At 53.3% G+C, this 17503-nt stretch overlaps 4 protein-coding genes and 1 non-coding gene across 5 annotated transcripts; 1 reads left to right on the forward strand and 4 right to left on the reverse strand.

Annotated features, from left to right (window-relative positions):
• Positions 1-479: 479 nt before the first annotated feature.
• sclB (putative C6 transcription factor) lies at positions 480-2274 on the reverse strand (the record flags this gene model as incomplete). Its single annotated transcript, XM_025643488.1, has 2 exons — positions 480-1490; positions 1618-2274. 2 exons carry the CDS (start codon positions 2272-2274, stop codon positions 480-482), a joined length of 1668 nt encoding a protein of 555 aa, XP_025507119.1.
• Positions 2275-11142: 8868 nt separating this feature from the next.
• Positions 11143-11216, reverse strand: BO66DRAFT_t74. The gene has a single exon. It is a non-coding gene; the product is annotated as a tRNA-Val (tRNA).
• Positions 11217-11874: 658 nt separating this feature from the next.
• Positions 11875-12709, forward strand: BO66DRAFT_239123 (uncharacterized protein). The gene is made up of 3 exons (XM_025642842.1): positions 11875-12140; positions 12212-12234; positions 12317-12709. Exons 1-3 carry the CDS (start codon positions 11990-11992, stop codon positions 12536-12538), a joined length of 396 nt encoding a protein of 131 aa, XP_025507120.1. The 5' UTR covers positions 11875-11989; the 3' UTR covers positions 12539-12709.
• Positions 12710-13438: 729 nt separating this feature from the next.
• On the reverse strand, positions 13439-13600 carry BO66DRAFT_389396 (uncharacterized protein; the record flags this gene model as incomplete). Its single annotated transcript, XM_025646792.1, has 1 exon — positions 13439-13600. A coding segment is annotated over one exon (162 nt), but the record flags the coding sequence as incomplete, so codon positions are not given.
• Positions 13601-14226: 626 nt separating this feature from the next.
• On the reverse strand, positions 14227-17061 carry BO66DRAFT_399049 (ATP-dependent RNA helicase DBP10; the record flags this gene model as incomplete). The annotated part of the gene is made up of 1 exon (XM_025648664.1): positions 14227-17061. One exon carries the CDS (start codon positions 17059-17061, stop codon positions 14227-14229), a length of 2835 nt encoding a protein of 944 aa, XP_025507122.1.
• Positions 17062-17503: the final 442 nt, after the last annotated feature.

A 17503-nucleotide genomic window follows, 5' to 3' on the forward strand; every position in this document is an offset into this window, starting at 1 on the left:
CCAAATGCAGCAATGCAGTAACCGTGGATGTTGAAATGCTTGGAATCCCACAACGCCGTCTATGACAGTTAAACCGAGTATTCAGAAAACATGGAGTGTATCTTGAAAGAATGGCTGCAACACGCTATGCGTCGAAAAACAGAATATAGGAAACATAGTATCAAGAGTAGATCAATCATGCCGCTCCAGGGAAAGACAAAGGGAAAAAGAAAATGGGTCGTAGCTAGACGGGCGGCGCTCTTGCGCTCAAAAATGCTGAGTTGACAGAACACATAGGAAATGAAAGGAAAGAGAAAGACGGTGGATATATAAAACAGAAATATGAGAAAGATCGTAAGCGAGAACGAAGCATATCACAAAAGAAAGTGTGCGTCATGATCGTCTCTGTTGCAGACCCGCTACAAGCCGAGCCTCCTCAGATCAAGCTATTCGAGCATGGAAATAGGATGGGTATCTGGAGGACGACATGATGATAGCTTTTAGTCATTGACCATGTCATTCAAGGCCATTTTTCTCCGCTTGGCTGGCCTTGAATCCTGTGAATGAGGTTCAGCCGCAGATTGCTCCGCTTGGGCTTGCGAAGGGGACAATTGTAGCGATTGTCCTTCTGTACCAGAAACCATGGATCCCAGGTGTCGTAAAGCTGGATCGACGTATCCTGAATCGGATCCTCCCGGACGCATTTGGCTGTTCGGCGAAGTGGGCTCGACATATCCGTGCGGTAGCATATGTTGTCGATGTTCCTGTGACAAGTAGTCCTCTCGCATGGGCGACGACCAAACTGCAGGGTATGGGTCACTGCTTAAGCGATGGCCTTGCGACACATGAGCCGGTGTTCCCATCGTCGGCGCATAGATCGGGGGAAGCCTGACCGGCGATTCGCCGTACCCTTCACGGGGATCCCTTCCTACTGGCATCTCCCCCATCGGCATTCGATTTGCCATTCTCGTGGCCTCCGCGTAAGGCGACATCGGAATAAATTGCTGTTGGTATTGCGGCGGGGTCGTAGCAGGATTCAATGCTTGGTGGGTGTAAGAGGACAGATGCCTTCCCGCTCCCGTAGGCGTGCGACCCATTCCCAACGCGGGATTGTACCCGGCAGGCATCGGCACATAGGTGGGCGGTGATGTTGTCGTCATCGACTGAACTGATCCAGAGGAGGAAAATCTCCGGTGACCGATGCTTCTTTGCATTGTCATGGCAGGATCCAGGGCGTGGGGATACATCGAAGCAGACCACCGGTGCGGATGTCCTGACGAGGCCCTCATGGCCATTGCTCCTGCTTGACCTCCCATCATTTGCAAATCTGTCACGGGGCGTATTTCCCGCGAGGAGGTTGCTCGATGCATGTGTGTCCGTCTCGATTGAGAGCCATGAGGCTCCCCGGCAGTTGCTCGATCCAGGTGTGCGGCATACGTTCTGAGGGATGCTTCTTCCGCCTTCAGCGGCGGTCGCCCTCGCTTCTTATGCGTGACATCTACACATGTAGCCTACCGAGATATTAGCACATCTATCCTCATTCAGTATCACGGTGCAAGCTTCAAGCTGGCATGTGGGATCGAGGCAACAAGAGCGGGCAAACTCTCCCAGAGTGATTGAGCGGGAATTCCCATCGACACTTACTTCTTTTCCTGACAGAACGCATCTCCGACATGGCCGCGCTGGATCACAGCCCAAGTGCTTCTTTTTGCAGTTCACGCACGCTGATGCGACATGCGCTTTTGTGCGTCTCGTGGGCTTTTGCGGTAGTGGTCGGGTAGAGGCATCCGGAGGCGACGATCCGAACGAAGGCGGGGCGTAGGCAACCGCCGAAGATTGCGGTAAAGGTTGAGCTCCGAGCGACGGTGGGAGTCGTGTCGAAGAGAATGCATCGCTAACACTGAGCGGTTGCCGTATCACTTCCTCCCCGGGCGCGGAAACTATGCGCTGCACCACCGGTTCCGAAACAGCTCCAGCGCCCGCGGGCCCCGAAGGGAGATGAGATCCAGGAACAACAATGGGTGTCGTCGTTGGCGCTGTTACGTTCGCGGTTGATACTGGTTGGAAGAGCTCCGGATGTCCGGGGCGCCTCGCGGTCCCAGAAGTCTCCAGCGAGTCTTCTGCTGGGACCGGACCGGACATAGAGCGAGGGGGCGGTAAATCCCGAGGAGTGTACCGTCGAGCATTTGTCGATCGAGGGAGATTGAACGAAAGCCGCTCTTGGCCTGGGGTTAACCTTGGATGACCGAACTCTGTAGAGATGTAGGAAGAAGGGGGAAGGACGAGTGATTGCATCTGGTAATACTGGGTCCCTGGATTGGCAAAAGAGCCACTGTTCACAAAAGTAAAGGGACGCTGTTCGGTTTGACTGTTGAGATAAGCAACATATCCGACATTAAAAAGGGTCCTCAGTTGTATACTCGAAGACGGTGTGTTGTTCAGTCGCCAGTCATCGTTGAAACTCCACACTTGCAGGCAGAGGGGCCACGGGAGCTTATAATCAGTTAGTCCAGATTCACGATTGGAGGAGTCACAAAGGAGGATACGTCGATCAGCAGTAGATAGCAAGATCGTGACAGCGGTTTTCCATGGCTTCGATGGTCCCCATCTTGGGGTGATTTATTGCAGCATGGCGGGCGATCACTGGAGCCCAAGGAAATGCACAGAACGACAGGAAAAGCAATAATCATGGAATGGATTCGAAAATAAAATACACCTTTTTGTACCTTACCTTTCAGTAATGAACAAGAACCTTCTTTTTGTTTTTGTGACGGCTCTTGCTTTCTGGGTTTATGGTTTTTTTTTTTTCTTTCTTTCTTCTTCCTTTTTTGAGATGACCAACTTGACCGGAGTATCTCTTCCTACTGCATCATATAAGATTCAAGGACGGAGTATGAACTGGCTCAGTCACATCCGACGGTAGATGCGGGAATCGGTGAGTGAGCTGGTATGTGGTGAACTATACCGGAAAGTGAGGCGTATAGATCCGGTGAGATCACACTCCCTCTTTCCCAAGAGGAAGTGAGTATGGGAGTGAGTCTGAGAGGATAGAAAGATTGAAGAGGGAATATGAACACACGGAGAACACGAATAGGAAGTTTTTTCTCCGGTGTCCAGATCAGAGGTGCAGCTGGTCAACGGGCCAGGGAAGTTTGCACTGCACTTGAACCGATAGACAGACAGTCAGTCAGTCAGACGGACAGTCAACTGGAAGGCAGTTCAGTCACCCTAAAGAGGGAAGGACCCAGAGGGATGTGACGGGTGTAAAGATCCCAGTCCCTCATCGTAGGTTGCGGCAAGGCTTATACCTTTTTTTTTATTTTTCATTTCCCTCTTGAAGTGAAGGGACCCTGTTTGCTTGGTTGGCTGACAATAGAGGAGCGGTTGAGGGTGGGTAATGGGTGGCCCAGTGCAACACCGACTAGCAGCCGATAGACTACTTGATCTTCATTGATGGGAAGATCTGAATGGGGAATCTCTGGTTCCGTATTCTCTGGAAGCATGTCAGTATGTACGGGAGTAGATTTGGGGGGAGGATCAGGAGAACGAGTGGTCCCAATCCTCCGGAGAGTTGAGACGCGGGTTTGTCATAAAACCCCCATTTTCCAGATAGCTTCACCAGCCTGACAATGGGATGGACCCATTCATTGCATTTGGGGATTTTCCTTTTTCTTTTCTTTTTCCAACTTTCCTTTTTCTTGTATTTGTTTTCAGTATTTTTCCGATTTGTGAATGCTCTGGTCAACAGCTCCTTCTGCGGTTTTGTTGTCGGTGATTCGGGATCTCGAACATTATTTTGGTTTTGATTTTTTTTTCTCGATTTTTGTAAATATTGCTTTGGGATTAAAATAATGATTTTGAATAAATATGATTCGAGTTCTTTCCTGTTCTGAGGAGGGAGGGAAAGATTTCATTTGTTCTAACCAGCTGGCTGGGTCAAAAGCAGTGGCCTGCATCAGATGGTCGATGGGGACTGGATGCCGCTGTCAGTGACACAGGCCCGAAAATGATTCAATTGTTTTAGAGATTTTCCCAAACCGGAAAGCAAGTGGGAGTGCAGTGCGGTGCCCAGTGCTAGCCAGGTGCAGCCTGCTGTGCTGTGGGAGAAAGAGCATAAGAGAATACGTAGTAGTATTAGTATGTGTGAGCAGGGCGAGTGGGCAGTGGTCCAGCCTGCAAAGACTAAACCAGAAATCTCATATTTTTATTCTATTTTCTTTTCGAAATTGATTTTTTTTTCTGTGAGAATTACCTTTTCTGGTTATATCTCGTCCTCTCCAGGCTGTACTTGGTAGTTCAGCAGTGATGCCAATCAGAAGAAGCGGAAGCAAGGCGAGAAAAGTTGAATGGAAAGAAGAGCCCCTCAAAGTTGGCGAGCGACGGATCGACATCGGCGCCCACCCGCTGCAGCCATTGCCAATAGTCCCGCTTCGGTAGGGATGGATGGGTGGGTGGAGAAATAGGAATAGGAAAGGGAAGTTGACACGCGCGACCGATCAAGGCATAAATGGAGAACTCGTCACCCAGCAGCTGTACTCCGTAGGCTGTGCACTATTATCCATGATTATTTTAAGCTCGTCCGGCATTCACATTGGACGGATAATTCCTGTCATTGTGTAACCCCTTTCTCATCCTTTCCATATGGCTTTTTTGTGGTCGCAGTCGAGACCTCAATGCTAACTACAGTTACATACAGTAACTAGTAGTAGGAGTACTGTACCTGTTTCACTCTTCTTTCCTCTCGGCCCTTCCTTCATACTACTATCACAAATGAACGCTAATAACTTATATACACTGGACTCGCGGAAGACACGTTTCCGCTTCCTCGCCCTTAAGGTCTATTTACGCTGTATGTGCAGTGCAGTACAACACCTCGGCAGTTCATGTTAGCCGCACTAAACCAGTATCACTCGGACTATCCCGTCCGGGTTCGAGAGGAAGAAGCATAAAGTATAGAATACTAGTAATGCATGCATTTTGGCACGGAACAGGCCATTTCCAAATTAGTTGAGATTTCAATGGAGATTAAAAGGATAAAAGAACGTGGTAGTTTTGTGAACTGCTCCAGTAATCTGAGTACTTCTTTTCTCTGTTTCTTTTTCCGCCGGTCCGTAGGGCCATGAGACTCTCGCTCACTACTCACACACATATACTGCAATTGTTGCACTCAAAAGATGCATTGTTGGGGATCTTTCAACCAATGGCAAGACTTGCATTCCTCCTAGTACATCTTACCTTACTTTCTGCTTCGGTATTTTATGTTGGCGACATACTCCCAATCTATTGTTCCCTTTGAGCTGGTCCGGCCGTAGATAATTGTGGTTAAGGAGTAAGTAGAGTTGGAAATAGCTCCCGAGGCCCGCCCCATTCTTGTCAAACCGCCTAGGGCGGAGGAGGAGATATTGAACGCATGGCTGATGGACGCCGGTTTAGTCACCGATTGCCATGCGCACTTGTACGATGACATCAATGCTCCTCCCCCATTCTAGTTGCATACTCAGAGGCCGGTATGTCTACCATTGGCTAGAGCCAACAAGTGCAAGTGTCATACTGCTCCTTAAACATCTCCATAAGTGCGAAAGAATCTCTCTGGTAAAGAGATCCTCAAACGAAAAGCTTCACTCGATCAGGGCGATATCCTGCCCTATCATGATGATGGTTGGTGGGTGCTGGAGGGGCAGGCCGCTACATTAATAGCCCGAATGGTCCCGAATGAAAGCCAGTAATTCTCCGGCTTGACACTACGATAGCTTACGGCGCTATGTTGGGTCCCACCCGGAAATGCCATTGGGGCTAACGGGAGTGTGTCCGACAACAGTGAAGGCTAGAATGGATGTCTTCGTACGTGCCACCCAAATGAATCCCAGTGTGCAACAGTTTGGCCGGTCGGCTCTTAGAATCAGGTGCAAGCTCGCCACCACTCCCTAAACCTACGCATCGAATTCCTGAGTCTTAGCCGTTGTTGTGCTATAAGTGACAGGGAATCTGCTAGCTTCCAAGCTAACTTGTCGTTGGAGATACTCCGCGACCTGATTCAAGCACGGAAAATATCGCTTGTATCCGTGCACTGTCGAAACGTGCTGAAAAGCATGAACGGGGCAGATCTTCAACGGGAAATAGACGACTGTTCAAGCCAGTGAAAGAGCGTAGGGAGTCGATGTACGATAAATCCGATACAGGGTCTTGTTGCCCGTTGCGAGGGAGCTGGCCTTAAGGATTAGATCTCCACCAATTATCCAAGAAGATGGTTAGTGGAACAGGCAGTTAGGCCTAGCCCAATTATCTCAGATGCGGTAGTTTCGCATGAACACGACTCACAAATGGTCCGTCTGATAAGGAGAGTGTGACCCACCATGCTCGTTGGGAGCGGAGAGCGAGCTTGGATGCCAGATGAGCATCACGAGTAACTCACTGGCATTCCGTAACGGCTTTCCCTAACGTGAGAGGGAGCCGAAGCCATTGTACCCGACACTTGCTGCTGTATGGAGTCTATGATCTTATTCGGATGGATCAAAGCTTTGATTTATTTCCCGCGGCCTCGCTTATTGGACAAGTTTGAGCCGGCCGGCTTGTCCTGGGCCATAACTATTGATTCCCGTCAAGAATAACGGGAGCCACTGCGGGGATCTTCGTGTCGTGAACCCCCCAGGCTACGATATGACAACACTGGCTGGTTTCCCCGTCCTTTGCGAAATATTGACCTTCAATCGGAAAGGGATGTCGCGTACTGTACACTGCACCGAGACCACTTGGACTTCGGGCAAAATTGGCGTAAGATGAACGAATGAGGATCGCGTATGACAGTCATAGCCCCATCAGTATGCGTAGTCCGTACAAAATCGGGAAAAGAGACCACATAAAGCAATGAACTTAACCCATACACGAAAGGCCAGCAAGGGATCCAAGGCAATTCACACTGGATATGCGCTAACAAATCGCGGGACAATTGCTAGTTTAGTTAGTACATCCAAACCGGCAAAAGCGTTCGGTCTAATTCGAGCTTTGAAGCGACAGCACGATCTGCCCCCGACAGTCATCAATAGTTCGAGCGACCGGCCCCAGGGACTTAAACCTCAATGGGTAAGGGCTGGAGTAATCCATGACGGATGGATCATGCGGCTTGCGGATGGGACGCGTACGGAAAGATACTAGACTATGCACTGCAGCTTAGTCGTTGGCATATTGATAGTCGATGATAGTCCCCGCAATTCCTCATGGCACTAGTAGTAGTAGCTAAGGTCAGTGAACCTGCTTCTCCGTGTCACCCGAATCGCCCATCGAGGTCTGACAATTGCGGCAATACTGTGCATACCATTGTACCGTCTAAGCGTCTGGAAAGGGACACATCGTGGTCTGCACGGGAGGAAGAGACTCAACAATGCCGTGGAAAGGGAATGATGGAAATGCAAATGGATGGAACTGGTACTGCATGGTACATTGCAGCTTGTTGAGTTAGTCTAGTCCCGAGTCCCTTGTAAGTTGTGAGTCCAAAGCAATTGAGTCGACAGTCACGGGTCCACGGTCGATCAGGCTTTTGCCCAAAGAAGTCTAGCGCAGTCAGGAGAACGACGAACCGTTTTGGGAAACACGCAGCGCCCCTCACAGGGTAACGATTGGCAGGCGCGGGCGGCGGTATTTGTCAACCGGTTCGAGGCTCAAACAGACTATCACTTTGACTACTGACGCCGCACTGCGAACTAACTCGACTCTAATAATAAGACCGATGCTATAACTCATCCTGGATATCCCCGAATATCGAGGGGATCCTTCTTCCTTGTTTGACCCACGGTTATGCAATATCTAAGCTCTCTGCTTTACTGTCCTCCCGGTATGACCATGTTCTGTCGCGATCAATACTATTGTACATCGCCATCTCCCTTGTCCCGTGGCGCATCCAATATCCCGTATCGAAGATCGGATAGCATGGAACGGTGCTCGGAAAGAGAACTGGAAGCCTAACGATAGTCACGTCAACAAAGGGGAACAACCGTGGGTGGTCATCGCTCCATGATACCATATTGGTAGCACATCCGTGATCCTACAGCTTTTCATAGTGCATAGTCCGGCTACAAACCGATATCAAGTAAATTTTCCGAGAAAAGGGTCTTTCTGAGGAAGAGTCCAAGCTAGTGATATCGACACGAGGGCAACTGTGCACGGTAGACGTCCGATAGCCACATTAACGGTACGGCCGGAGGCTTTTGCGGCTAGACTGCTTCATTGCCACGCCATCATGGTTCTCGATAGTGCCGAGCTCCTTGATAGACTCGCTTCTCGATTCATCTTTCTACATGGAGATATTTTCGCTGGTTAAGTCGCTTAACACGTTGTTGGTAGCCACCTCATGAACATCCGTCCACCGTGCCCGACATGAGGATCCACCGAGTGTGGCTCTCGCAGCAATGAACACAGTAGCGTGTACCTGAGCAATAGAGGCAACAGTTGTTCTCGGAACATATGTTCCCAAGTGTGGGTTCTTCTATACATCTATAAGGTCACGAAGGCTAGGAAGCTTACTATCCGACGACCTGAAGAGGGCTGGCCCAGGATGCATACATTCAACCGCATTGAAGTTCTAACACTGGACTGCCACGGGCCTCGGCAGCATCGCGCCAAGGTAGATGATGAGCGTCCGGGCAGTGTTATGCCTGGAAGCGCTCGTTGCGACGGAGATCGAAAAGTCGCCCTTAGGGGGGAGAGATACACACGGCCACTACTATCTAGAAAATTCCCGTTCTGCACCGGCCGATCTCGTTTAACGACGTCTCCCGGTGCTTCGGAAATCAGGAACCAATAGGCATTGGGTAATCCCCGGCGCCACGAATCAACGGTCTTTGGGCGCTCGCATACCTTACAACCGTGGTCTACGGGTGATACTAGGTGTCCCTTTGCCATATCCTGCTGCTCGCGGGCTTGACCAATGGGCAACACTTGTTTCCTCGATAGCGTCTCATGCACATGAGGTGACTCGTGGGCAAGCGTACTTACTGTACTACCCCCATTGAACGCTGACATGCTAGCAACATTCATTTGAACCTGTGAACTGGGCAATGTATCAGTACCAGAGGTTAGAGCGCGGCTCACCTTTGCCTTTGCAGAGGTCGCTTTGGGAAAGGTCACTTAATCCGCACCGACCTGGGACCCATACATGATCACTGCATCAATGGTATTGTCGTTGGTCAGAACGGTCTGCAGGGAGTGCTAAATGCATCAGCAACCACTGTATGACGAACGTTAAGCCCGCGGTCTGCAATCTGCACTACGGGATGACCAGTCATCTGCATGGGGCAACTCAGATGGCGGAGCCCGCGATAGGCATTTCGCTTAATAGAGAGTCGGTGAGGACGTGACAAGTCTCTTCACAGACGCTCAAGCGGCTTCCATGATTTCCCCCTCGATTCACCATCTTTTTCCGTCTCCTCCAAGACACCCGGTGAAAAAGGAACCGTAACCCTACTCCGGGACGGTCCGAGTATGATGAAGCCCATAATATGAACATTCCGAATATGGAAGACAAGCCGTACAATAATTGATCATGGAGAAAATTATTTATCTACGAACTTGCATGGTCTCACAGGAATTGGTGTCTCCATGATCCCGTGTATTATCTACGGAAAAAGGTGGTGTCAGATTCGTCGTTGCTTACAGTGAGTAATCTTCCAAATCCGTCATCCCCATTCTGCTGCTCAAGACAAGGTCTAAGAAATGATACTCTAAGACCGATGCACGCTGCTCAAGTTGGGACTATAGATTGAAGCTTCACAGAGTCACAGTGCCATCAGTTCCGTATCTCCTGCCGATTTGTTGCTGATGCGACTGCAACGAGGCCTGCATCCAAGGCACAGCACTTGGTGCGCACAGAAACTTTCTCTGTTGCAACTCATCGGACTGGGTGGACTACCGGCCGAATTTACACGGGCGTTGTGTTGGTATGCAGCGGTGATCAGTGCATGATCGTCTGTTCTGTGGAGGGTAAGCTTGAATCCAGCACTAATTTTTGCCTAGTATTCATTACAGCCGGACTTGGCAATGCAGTGTTACCTTCCTAGTGGATGTGCATGCTGGGGAGTGAGGAGCTCTCTCTTTCCCTGCCTATGCTATCGAGGAAATGGCTTGTGAATGTCTCTGTCTATTGAACATGACGCTTCAAGGAGGGAACGTGTACCGAAGGACGAGTAGACACAATACTCTTAGAGTCTCTGTTGTAAAACAGTGACTTGAATGCGCTTGGCCATGGGGCATTGCTGGCACTGTGCCAGTTCTCGGTGTTTTCGAGTTTCCTGGGTACATTTGCTTCAATCTTCCTACGGATCTACGGGACAAAGACATGTCGGTGGTCAGCAGGACCTTGAACAAGGACTCTCGGCTCCGATGGACTCTGACGCATACTGGCGGCCGGCTACGCCTTTGCTGTTGCTGGTGAATCGGCGCGAACTCTGACCTGCCGACCATGCGCGGTGTATACAGTCGGGCAGCCTACAGTACCGCGATCAATGTCACGGTAGATCATCTGTTGTGGTACCATGGAGAGTTTCTTGGGCCCGCAGGACCACCGGGTGACTCTATCGGCGAGGACTCTGGTGGAGGGGACGACAACGAGGTCGATTCTCCTACCGTGTCGAGGCCGACTCTTTTACTTCGTAGCATGCATCTTCTCCGACGCATGCAATTGGCCTGGATCTTGGATTAAGTGCCGACCTTGTCTTGCCTTTGCTTGCCAACACGGACCTGTGAAGCGGTATTTGCAAGACACAAGGTTTGGCGTACGGTATCGACCTGTATATCGTGGCTACCTTACTCGAGATGAGGCGTGCCGCTCTGCTTCTGTTGGTCATTCAGATTGTAGTAGGGTCATTACTATGGTAGGTCATTACTGTGGTAGGTCATTACTGTGGTAGGTCATTACTGTGGTAGGTCATTGCTGTGATAGGGTCATTGCTGCCTGCGCTGATGGATGTAGGGTTGGCTGTCACCAGGCCGCTGTGATGACGAGCTCCTTGAGGCACCATTTCGTCAGCGATTGATGCTAGGGGTAGGAAGATACGATGTAGGCATCGATCATCGCAGTAATCACGTCAGAACAATTGCGAACAATTGCTCACAAAGATGTATGTCGAGAAATTCTCTGAAGGGCTGGGACTTTTTTTAAAGAGCAAAAAGAGATGACCAGACTGGGGCTCGATCCCAGGACCTTATCGGTGTTAACGATACGTGATAACCAACTACACCATCCGGCCAATTCATGCTCAAAGTGTTGCAATAAGGCAATATGTACTTAATCAAAAGATTCCCACTATCTCAACCATAAGATACCTGGTCAGTCTATCAATTGCAACCGCCTTGTTCAGGCGGCATTGCTAGGTGCAAGTATGAAGCTGCAACCTCTTATCGAATCTTCTCTAGCGTGCACGGGCCTAGATCACCATCTCAACCATCATCTCACCACAATCTCTGGATCTACCTTAACTCAACCATGGTAGCCGTCAACCGATGAAACTATATTTGCCAATCTGCGGAGAACCTCGGCTCAAATGGCCGAGACTACTTACTCCGTACTCTCTAGCAGGATATCCCAGCCAGCCACGGTAGCTTCCATCAACAGGAACTCGTATCAATCTTTCGACCTCGAAGAAAACCAGCTCCGCAGGCCCCAATGGACCCATCTACCAGCTGCGTACCAGCTGAGCACCCCACCCGCCGACCTGACCACATTCCCTTACCAAAATATACACAACTCAGTGTCCCGACCCACCACAAACTCGAAGCATCCCACAAGGTAGGTCGATCCAGGACAAAGCACCAGACACGATACTACCCGTGGCATGACCTGCAGGCCAGCCAGGGGAGTCTCGCCACCAGGAGCAAAAAACAACCGCCAAGCAAGTTAAACGTTAGACTTATCTTTAAGGCGATTTCTTGATGTCAGCTGAGTGAGCACTAGGCCTAAGCCTGGCCTAAGCCTCACTGGCCCCCCCGCCGATGACTGGAAACTAATCCGACACGATGCAGGATGCATTCCATCACTCAGCTCAGCTCAGCTCAGCTACCTATATTAACCAGTCATCCCCGGGTTCTCAGCCTCTCTTCCTCCAGAATTCACACACTACAACCTAAGATCACAACAGACACAATGGTCCAACCTTTGGAGATCCGGTTCCTCGGTGAGTAGCCCCCTCCTCGCCCGTCGGGCTATACTCCGCGAGAGATCCACGAAACTAACGGCGACGGATAGCAACCGACCCCAACGCATGGAGTGTACGCTGGCGCCCTTTTTTTTTATTTTTTTTCCACACCCTAGAATGCACCCGATGCACCCTTCAAAACTAACAGAGAATAGATAATCACCATCGCCGAAGAACTCGCAATCCCATACACAATCCACCCCTACCAAATCCCCCAATCTCGCTCACCAAGCATCATCCCATCGACCCAAGAACTCCCAAGCAAGTACCCTTCGGCAATCCTACGCTACCCTACCCCAGATAACCCACCCGTGATTCCCTCCCCAAACCCCCCCCCCAGAACCCCACCCCCAATAACAACAACTAACAAATTATGAAAAATAGCCCTCACAGACCCCAACACAAGAACCGCCCTCTTCCACGCCAACCCGATCATACAATACCTCGTCGACCACTACGACCACACAAATGCTCTGAGCACTATTGCTACCACCACGGAGAAACACCTTCTAAACCAATGGCTGCATCTCCAGACGACGCTGAGCGCCAGCGCCGGCCCCAACTCCCAAACCCACAACGTCCTGGCGACGCTGAACACCGCCCTGACGAATCAGCCCTGGCTCCTGGGCGAGCGCTGCAGCTACGCTGATTTGGCGTTTCTACCGGGTCTTCACGGTCTTGCTTCTTCTTCCGGGGATGATGGCCTGGGATTGGAGCTGATGCGGGCGTATCCGTTTGTCGTGGCGTGGGTAGGGAGGATGGAGAGGAGGGGGGCGTGGGGGAGGGTTCTTGCTGTACGGGAGGGGGTGTTGCGGGATGAAGAAGAGGAAGGGTTGTTAGATGGGGAGAGTGAGTGGGAGGAAATTGAGGGGAGTTCTGTTGCTGTGGACCGCGCCGAGGAGGATGAGGGGGGGCTGAGTGTTCAAGCTGTGGTTGTTGAGGCTGCGGTGAGGACGGATCAGGTCCATGACGATGATGACGACGAGGAGGAGAGAGAAGGGATGATGCCATGCGCAGCTGGATTTGCGCAGCAGAGAGCATCCACAGCTCGCCAGGTGCTGGGCTACGAGCACCGCGACGATGACAACGACGACGATGAGAGGGAGGGCCTTCTCCCGTGTGCGGCTTTTATGTTGCATGCGCATGCTCACGCAATCCCGAGTCGAACGAGGAGCGACGAGGACGAAGACAGAGAAGGAATCCCCCCGTGCGGCGCCTTTGTCGCGCACGCGAAGCACCCATCGAATGCCACGACAGTCGTCGAGGAGGACTGTGATGACGATGAGAGGGAGGGATTCCTCCCGTGCGGTGCCTTTGGGGCTCACGCGCAGCATGCACCCTCTTCCACTGCCGCAGAGGTCGACGGTGCCGATGACGATGACGATGACGATGACGATGAAAGAGAGAGCATGCTGCCCTGCACTTTGATCGGACTCCATTCAGCGCAGCTACCCCCGAAGACGACAGTGGTCGAAAGTGAGAGTGATAGCGACGACGAGAAGGAGGGCATTCTCCCGTGCGGTGCCTTTGGGGCTCACGCGCAGCACGCACCCTCTACCACTACCCCAGAGGTCGAGGCCGAGGATGATGACGATGAAAGAGAGGGCATTCTCCCGTGCGGTGCATTCAGCGCCCACGCGCAGCATGCACCCTCCACCGTCGAAGCCGAGATCAACAATGACGATGACGCCGACGAGAAAGAAGGCATGCTCCCCTGCGCCGGGATCGGGATGCCGACGCCACACGCAACATGCACTGCCGAGGAGGATCAAATCGAGCGCGAGGGCATGCCTCCCTGCTCTCTGATGGGGATGGTATACTAAGCCAGCCATAAAGCGAGACAGTTAACTCATCCGCGCTGAACAGATTGCTCCAGCCAGCGCGACCATAATAATATAATGCGAACACGATCTCATTCCCACTCGTATCATTGAAGTAAGGTATCTACATGCAACAAGAACAAACAAACAAACAGATTTTGATGGTAAACCGTCCCGCACGAAATGGTATATACAAGTAGAAAGTCAAACCCCCACATCTCCACCAGAAAAAACTAAGCGAAGCATCACCTCTTCCGCGACGGCCTGGCATTCTTCTCCATGCGCTTCTGCTTCAGCTTCCTCGCGAGACGAATATCATCCGTGCCGCGAATCTCACTCTTGCCGCCCGCGGCAGCACCACCGAATTTATTGAACTGCCGCTCCTTGGCGGCATCGTTCTTCTTCTTCATCTTCTCGTAATCCCCGCGTAAGGGGTCGGCGCGCTTGGGCGCCCGCTCCTGCCGATGCCGGAAGCGCTTGCCGCCGCCGCCGTGACGGGCGGCAGCATCCAGATCCGCGGACATGCCGGGGGTCTCGGCCTCACCGACGCGGGGCATGCGGCCGAGGCGCTTGCCCTTCTTCCAGGCGTCGAAGCGGCCGCTGCGGAAGGAGGCGGCGATCTTGGCGCCGCTCTCGCCGCGCACGAGGCGGGTGCCCTTGGAGCCGTCCTCGTCGTTCTGGCGGGCGACGTACTTCTTGTGCCGCTTGTCCCAGCGCATCATGGTGCGGGGCTCGCCGAACCCGCGGCTGCCCTCGTCGCCGAGCAGGTCCATGGCGGCGTCGCGCGACGCCTGCGCGAAGTTAGCGTTCGTGCCGGAGTGCACCCCGTACGCGCGGTCCTCGGCCAGGTTGATGTTGGTGGGGGTGTAGGACATGAAGTAGTCGGGGTTCTGGAAGGAGGCTGCATTCTTGTCCTTGTGGTCCTTGCTGTCCTTGTTGCTGCTGCCGTAGGCGGAGAAGGTGACTTCGAGGTCGGATTCGGACGCCATGGACATGTTGTCGGGGATGCCGGTGGCTTCATCTTCGTCGTCGTCGAAGGCGCCGTCGGCGACGGCGGCCTCGTCGTTGTCGCTGCCCGCACCTGCAGCTCCGCCGGTGACGGCATCCTCGACGAACTCGGACTGCTCCTCGGCTTGCGCCTGGCGCTTCTTCTTCGAGTCGAGCGTCGTGCGCACGCGGCGGATGGTGCTGAGGGCTTCCTCGTTCTCGGGCTTGCCGCTGCGGCGGTTGTTCACCTCAAAGATCGTCTCCGTGGGCCGGTAGCCGCCGATGCGGGCTAGCATCTTCTCGCGCTCGGCTTCCAGCTGCGAGGTCTCGTCGCTGAAAAGCGGGTGGGTGGCTGCCCAGTTGTCCGAGGCGACCACCTGCTTGGCGCGCTTGGCGCTCTCCAGGGCGGCGGCGTTGCGCGTGCGCATGTACAGCTTCTCACCCTTGGCCGCGACCGCGCGCTGGTTGGCGATGTCGGTGGAGTCCTCGACCACCTTGGCGGCCCACTCGCAGTTCTGGGACAGCCCGTCCCGGGGCAGGCTGCCGACGACCACGTCCTCGGCGTAGTTGACCTGGTCCCCGAACTCGCGGCCCAGCACGAGCCTCCGACCGAGGAAGAGCTGCAGGTCCAACAGATAGGGGGCGTCCTGGTCCCGGACCAGACTGTAACTCCAACCCGTGCGGCCGGCACGGGCAGTACGACCGACACGGTGGACGAAGATCTTGGCCTGCGAGGGGAAGTCGTAGTTGATGACGTTGGCGAGGATGGGGATATCGATACCGCGGGCGGCGACGTCGGTGACGACGAGAATATTCGAAATGCCCGACCGGAAGTTCTGGACCTGGATCTTACGGGCGGTCTGGTCGAGGGAACCGTAGACGTAGGAGGTGGCGAAGCCGGCCTCGCAGAGGAGCGAGTACAGGAAATCGACGTGGTGTTTGGTGGCGGCGAAGACGATGGTCGAGTGTTTGGTGGGGGATTCCCTCGTGTTGATGGCTTTATCCATCGCCGATCGCTTGCGCTTGCGGTCCTTGAAGGGCTTCTTCTCGTCCTCCTTCTGGCGCCGGGCCGCCTCGGTGGGGCCCGTGGGCATCTTGATCACCTCGTGCAGGATGTAGAGCAACGCACCCTCCTTGTCGCCGGACTTGACGGAGAAGAACACATTCTGCAGATCCGGCGAGATCTTGCTCTCGGTGTCCAGACGGATGAGGGTCGGGTCCTGCAGACCGGCGCGGGCGAACTCGACCAGCGACTTGGGCAGGGTGGCCGAGAACAGCAGGGTCTGGCGGTTCTGGGGCAGGCCGTGCAGAATCTCGGTCAGCTGGGCGGCGAAGCCCATCTCGAAGAGACGATCGGCCTCGTCGAAGACCACGTAGCGGATACTCGACATGTCCAGGTTCATCTCGACCTTCAGGTGCAGGAACCGACCGGGGGTGGCGATGACGATGTCCGGGTTGCCGGCCATCATGGAGAACTGCTCCTCGAGGCTGTCACCACCGACCAGCAGCACGGACTTGAGGTCGGTGCCCTTGCCGAGCTCCTTGACGACCTTCAGGGTCTGCAGCGCCAGCTCACGCGAGGGCGACATGATCAGCGCGCGGGAGCCGACCATGGTGCTGTGGCTCTTGAGCTTCTCGATCATGGGGATCACGAAGGCAGCCGTCTTGCCGGAACCCGTGCGCGCCATGCCCACCACGTCCTGGTCGTCCATGATGACGGGGATCGTCTTGCGCTGGATGGGGGTCGGCACCGAGAATCCTTTCCGGGTGATCGCCTTCAGCAGGTTCGCATTCAGCCCCATCGCCTGGAAACCGCCGCCCTTCTTGACCGTGCGGCCCTTGAGGTTCGAGCCCTTCCGGTTGGCCGACGCCTGTCTCTCCGCGATGAAAGCCTCGTCATCTTCGCCGTCGTCATCGTCGTGGGTGCCGCCTAGGAAATCCAGTTGCTGCGGCGCGGCCGCCTTCGGGGGTTGGCGCTTGGCCTTCTTGTGCGGGACTTGCTCGATCTCGGAATCGCTATCATGCTGGAACAGCGCATTGGTGATGTCGAATTCATTCTCCGACAGAGCGGGGGAAGCAGCGCGAGGGGCCATTTTTTGTCTTGTCACCGCGCGCCTGTATGCGGTTCGGCCTGAGCTGTGTCTCGATCAAACATATTTTTTTTTTTCTGGCTGACCGGGGAAAATGTCCAAGGCGGTGAAGCGGGCGGGATCAAGCAGCCACGGAACAAACCAGCCAAACAATGCAAAGACGGCAAACTCCCGCCGCGACGCGTCCTCGAACACGTCCCGAAGCGGTAAAATGCCATGAACACTTCCATCGTTTCAGTGCAGTGAATAAACGTCCATCCCAACTTGCAATTTTTAAAGATACCCCCCAAGAAACACACTATATAATGGGTAAGCTTACACCTACGACCTCTGCACTTTCTGCACCCACCACTCTTTCCTCTCTACCACACTTCCCAGCTTTCCTTCGCTGCCGCGGCGGCACTCAGCTAACAATTTTCGTTCGGTATCTCAGATAGCGGCTACA

The sequence above is a fragment of the Aspergillus aculeatinus genome, assembly GCF_003184765.1.
Source record: "Aspergillus aculeatinus CBS 121060 unplaced genomic scaffold BO66scaffold_8, whole genome shotgun sequence".
Classification (NCBI taxonomy): Eukaryota; Fungi; Ascomycota; class Eurotiomycetes; order Eurotiales; family Aspergillaceae; genus Aspergillus; species Aspergillus aculeatinus.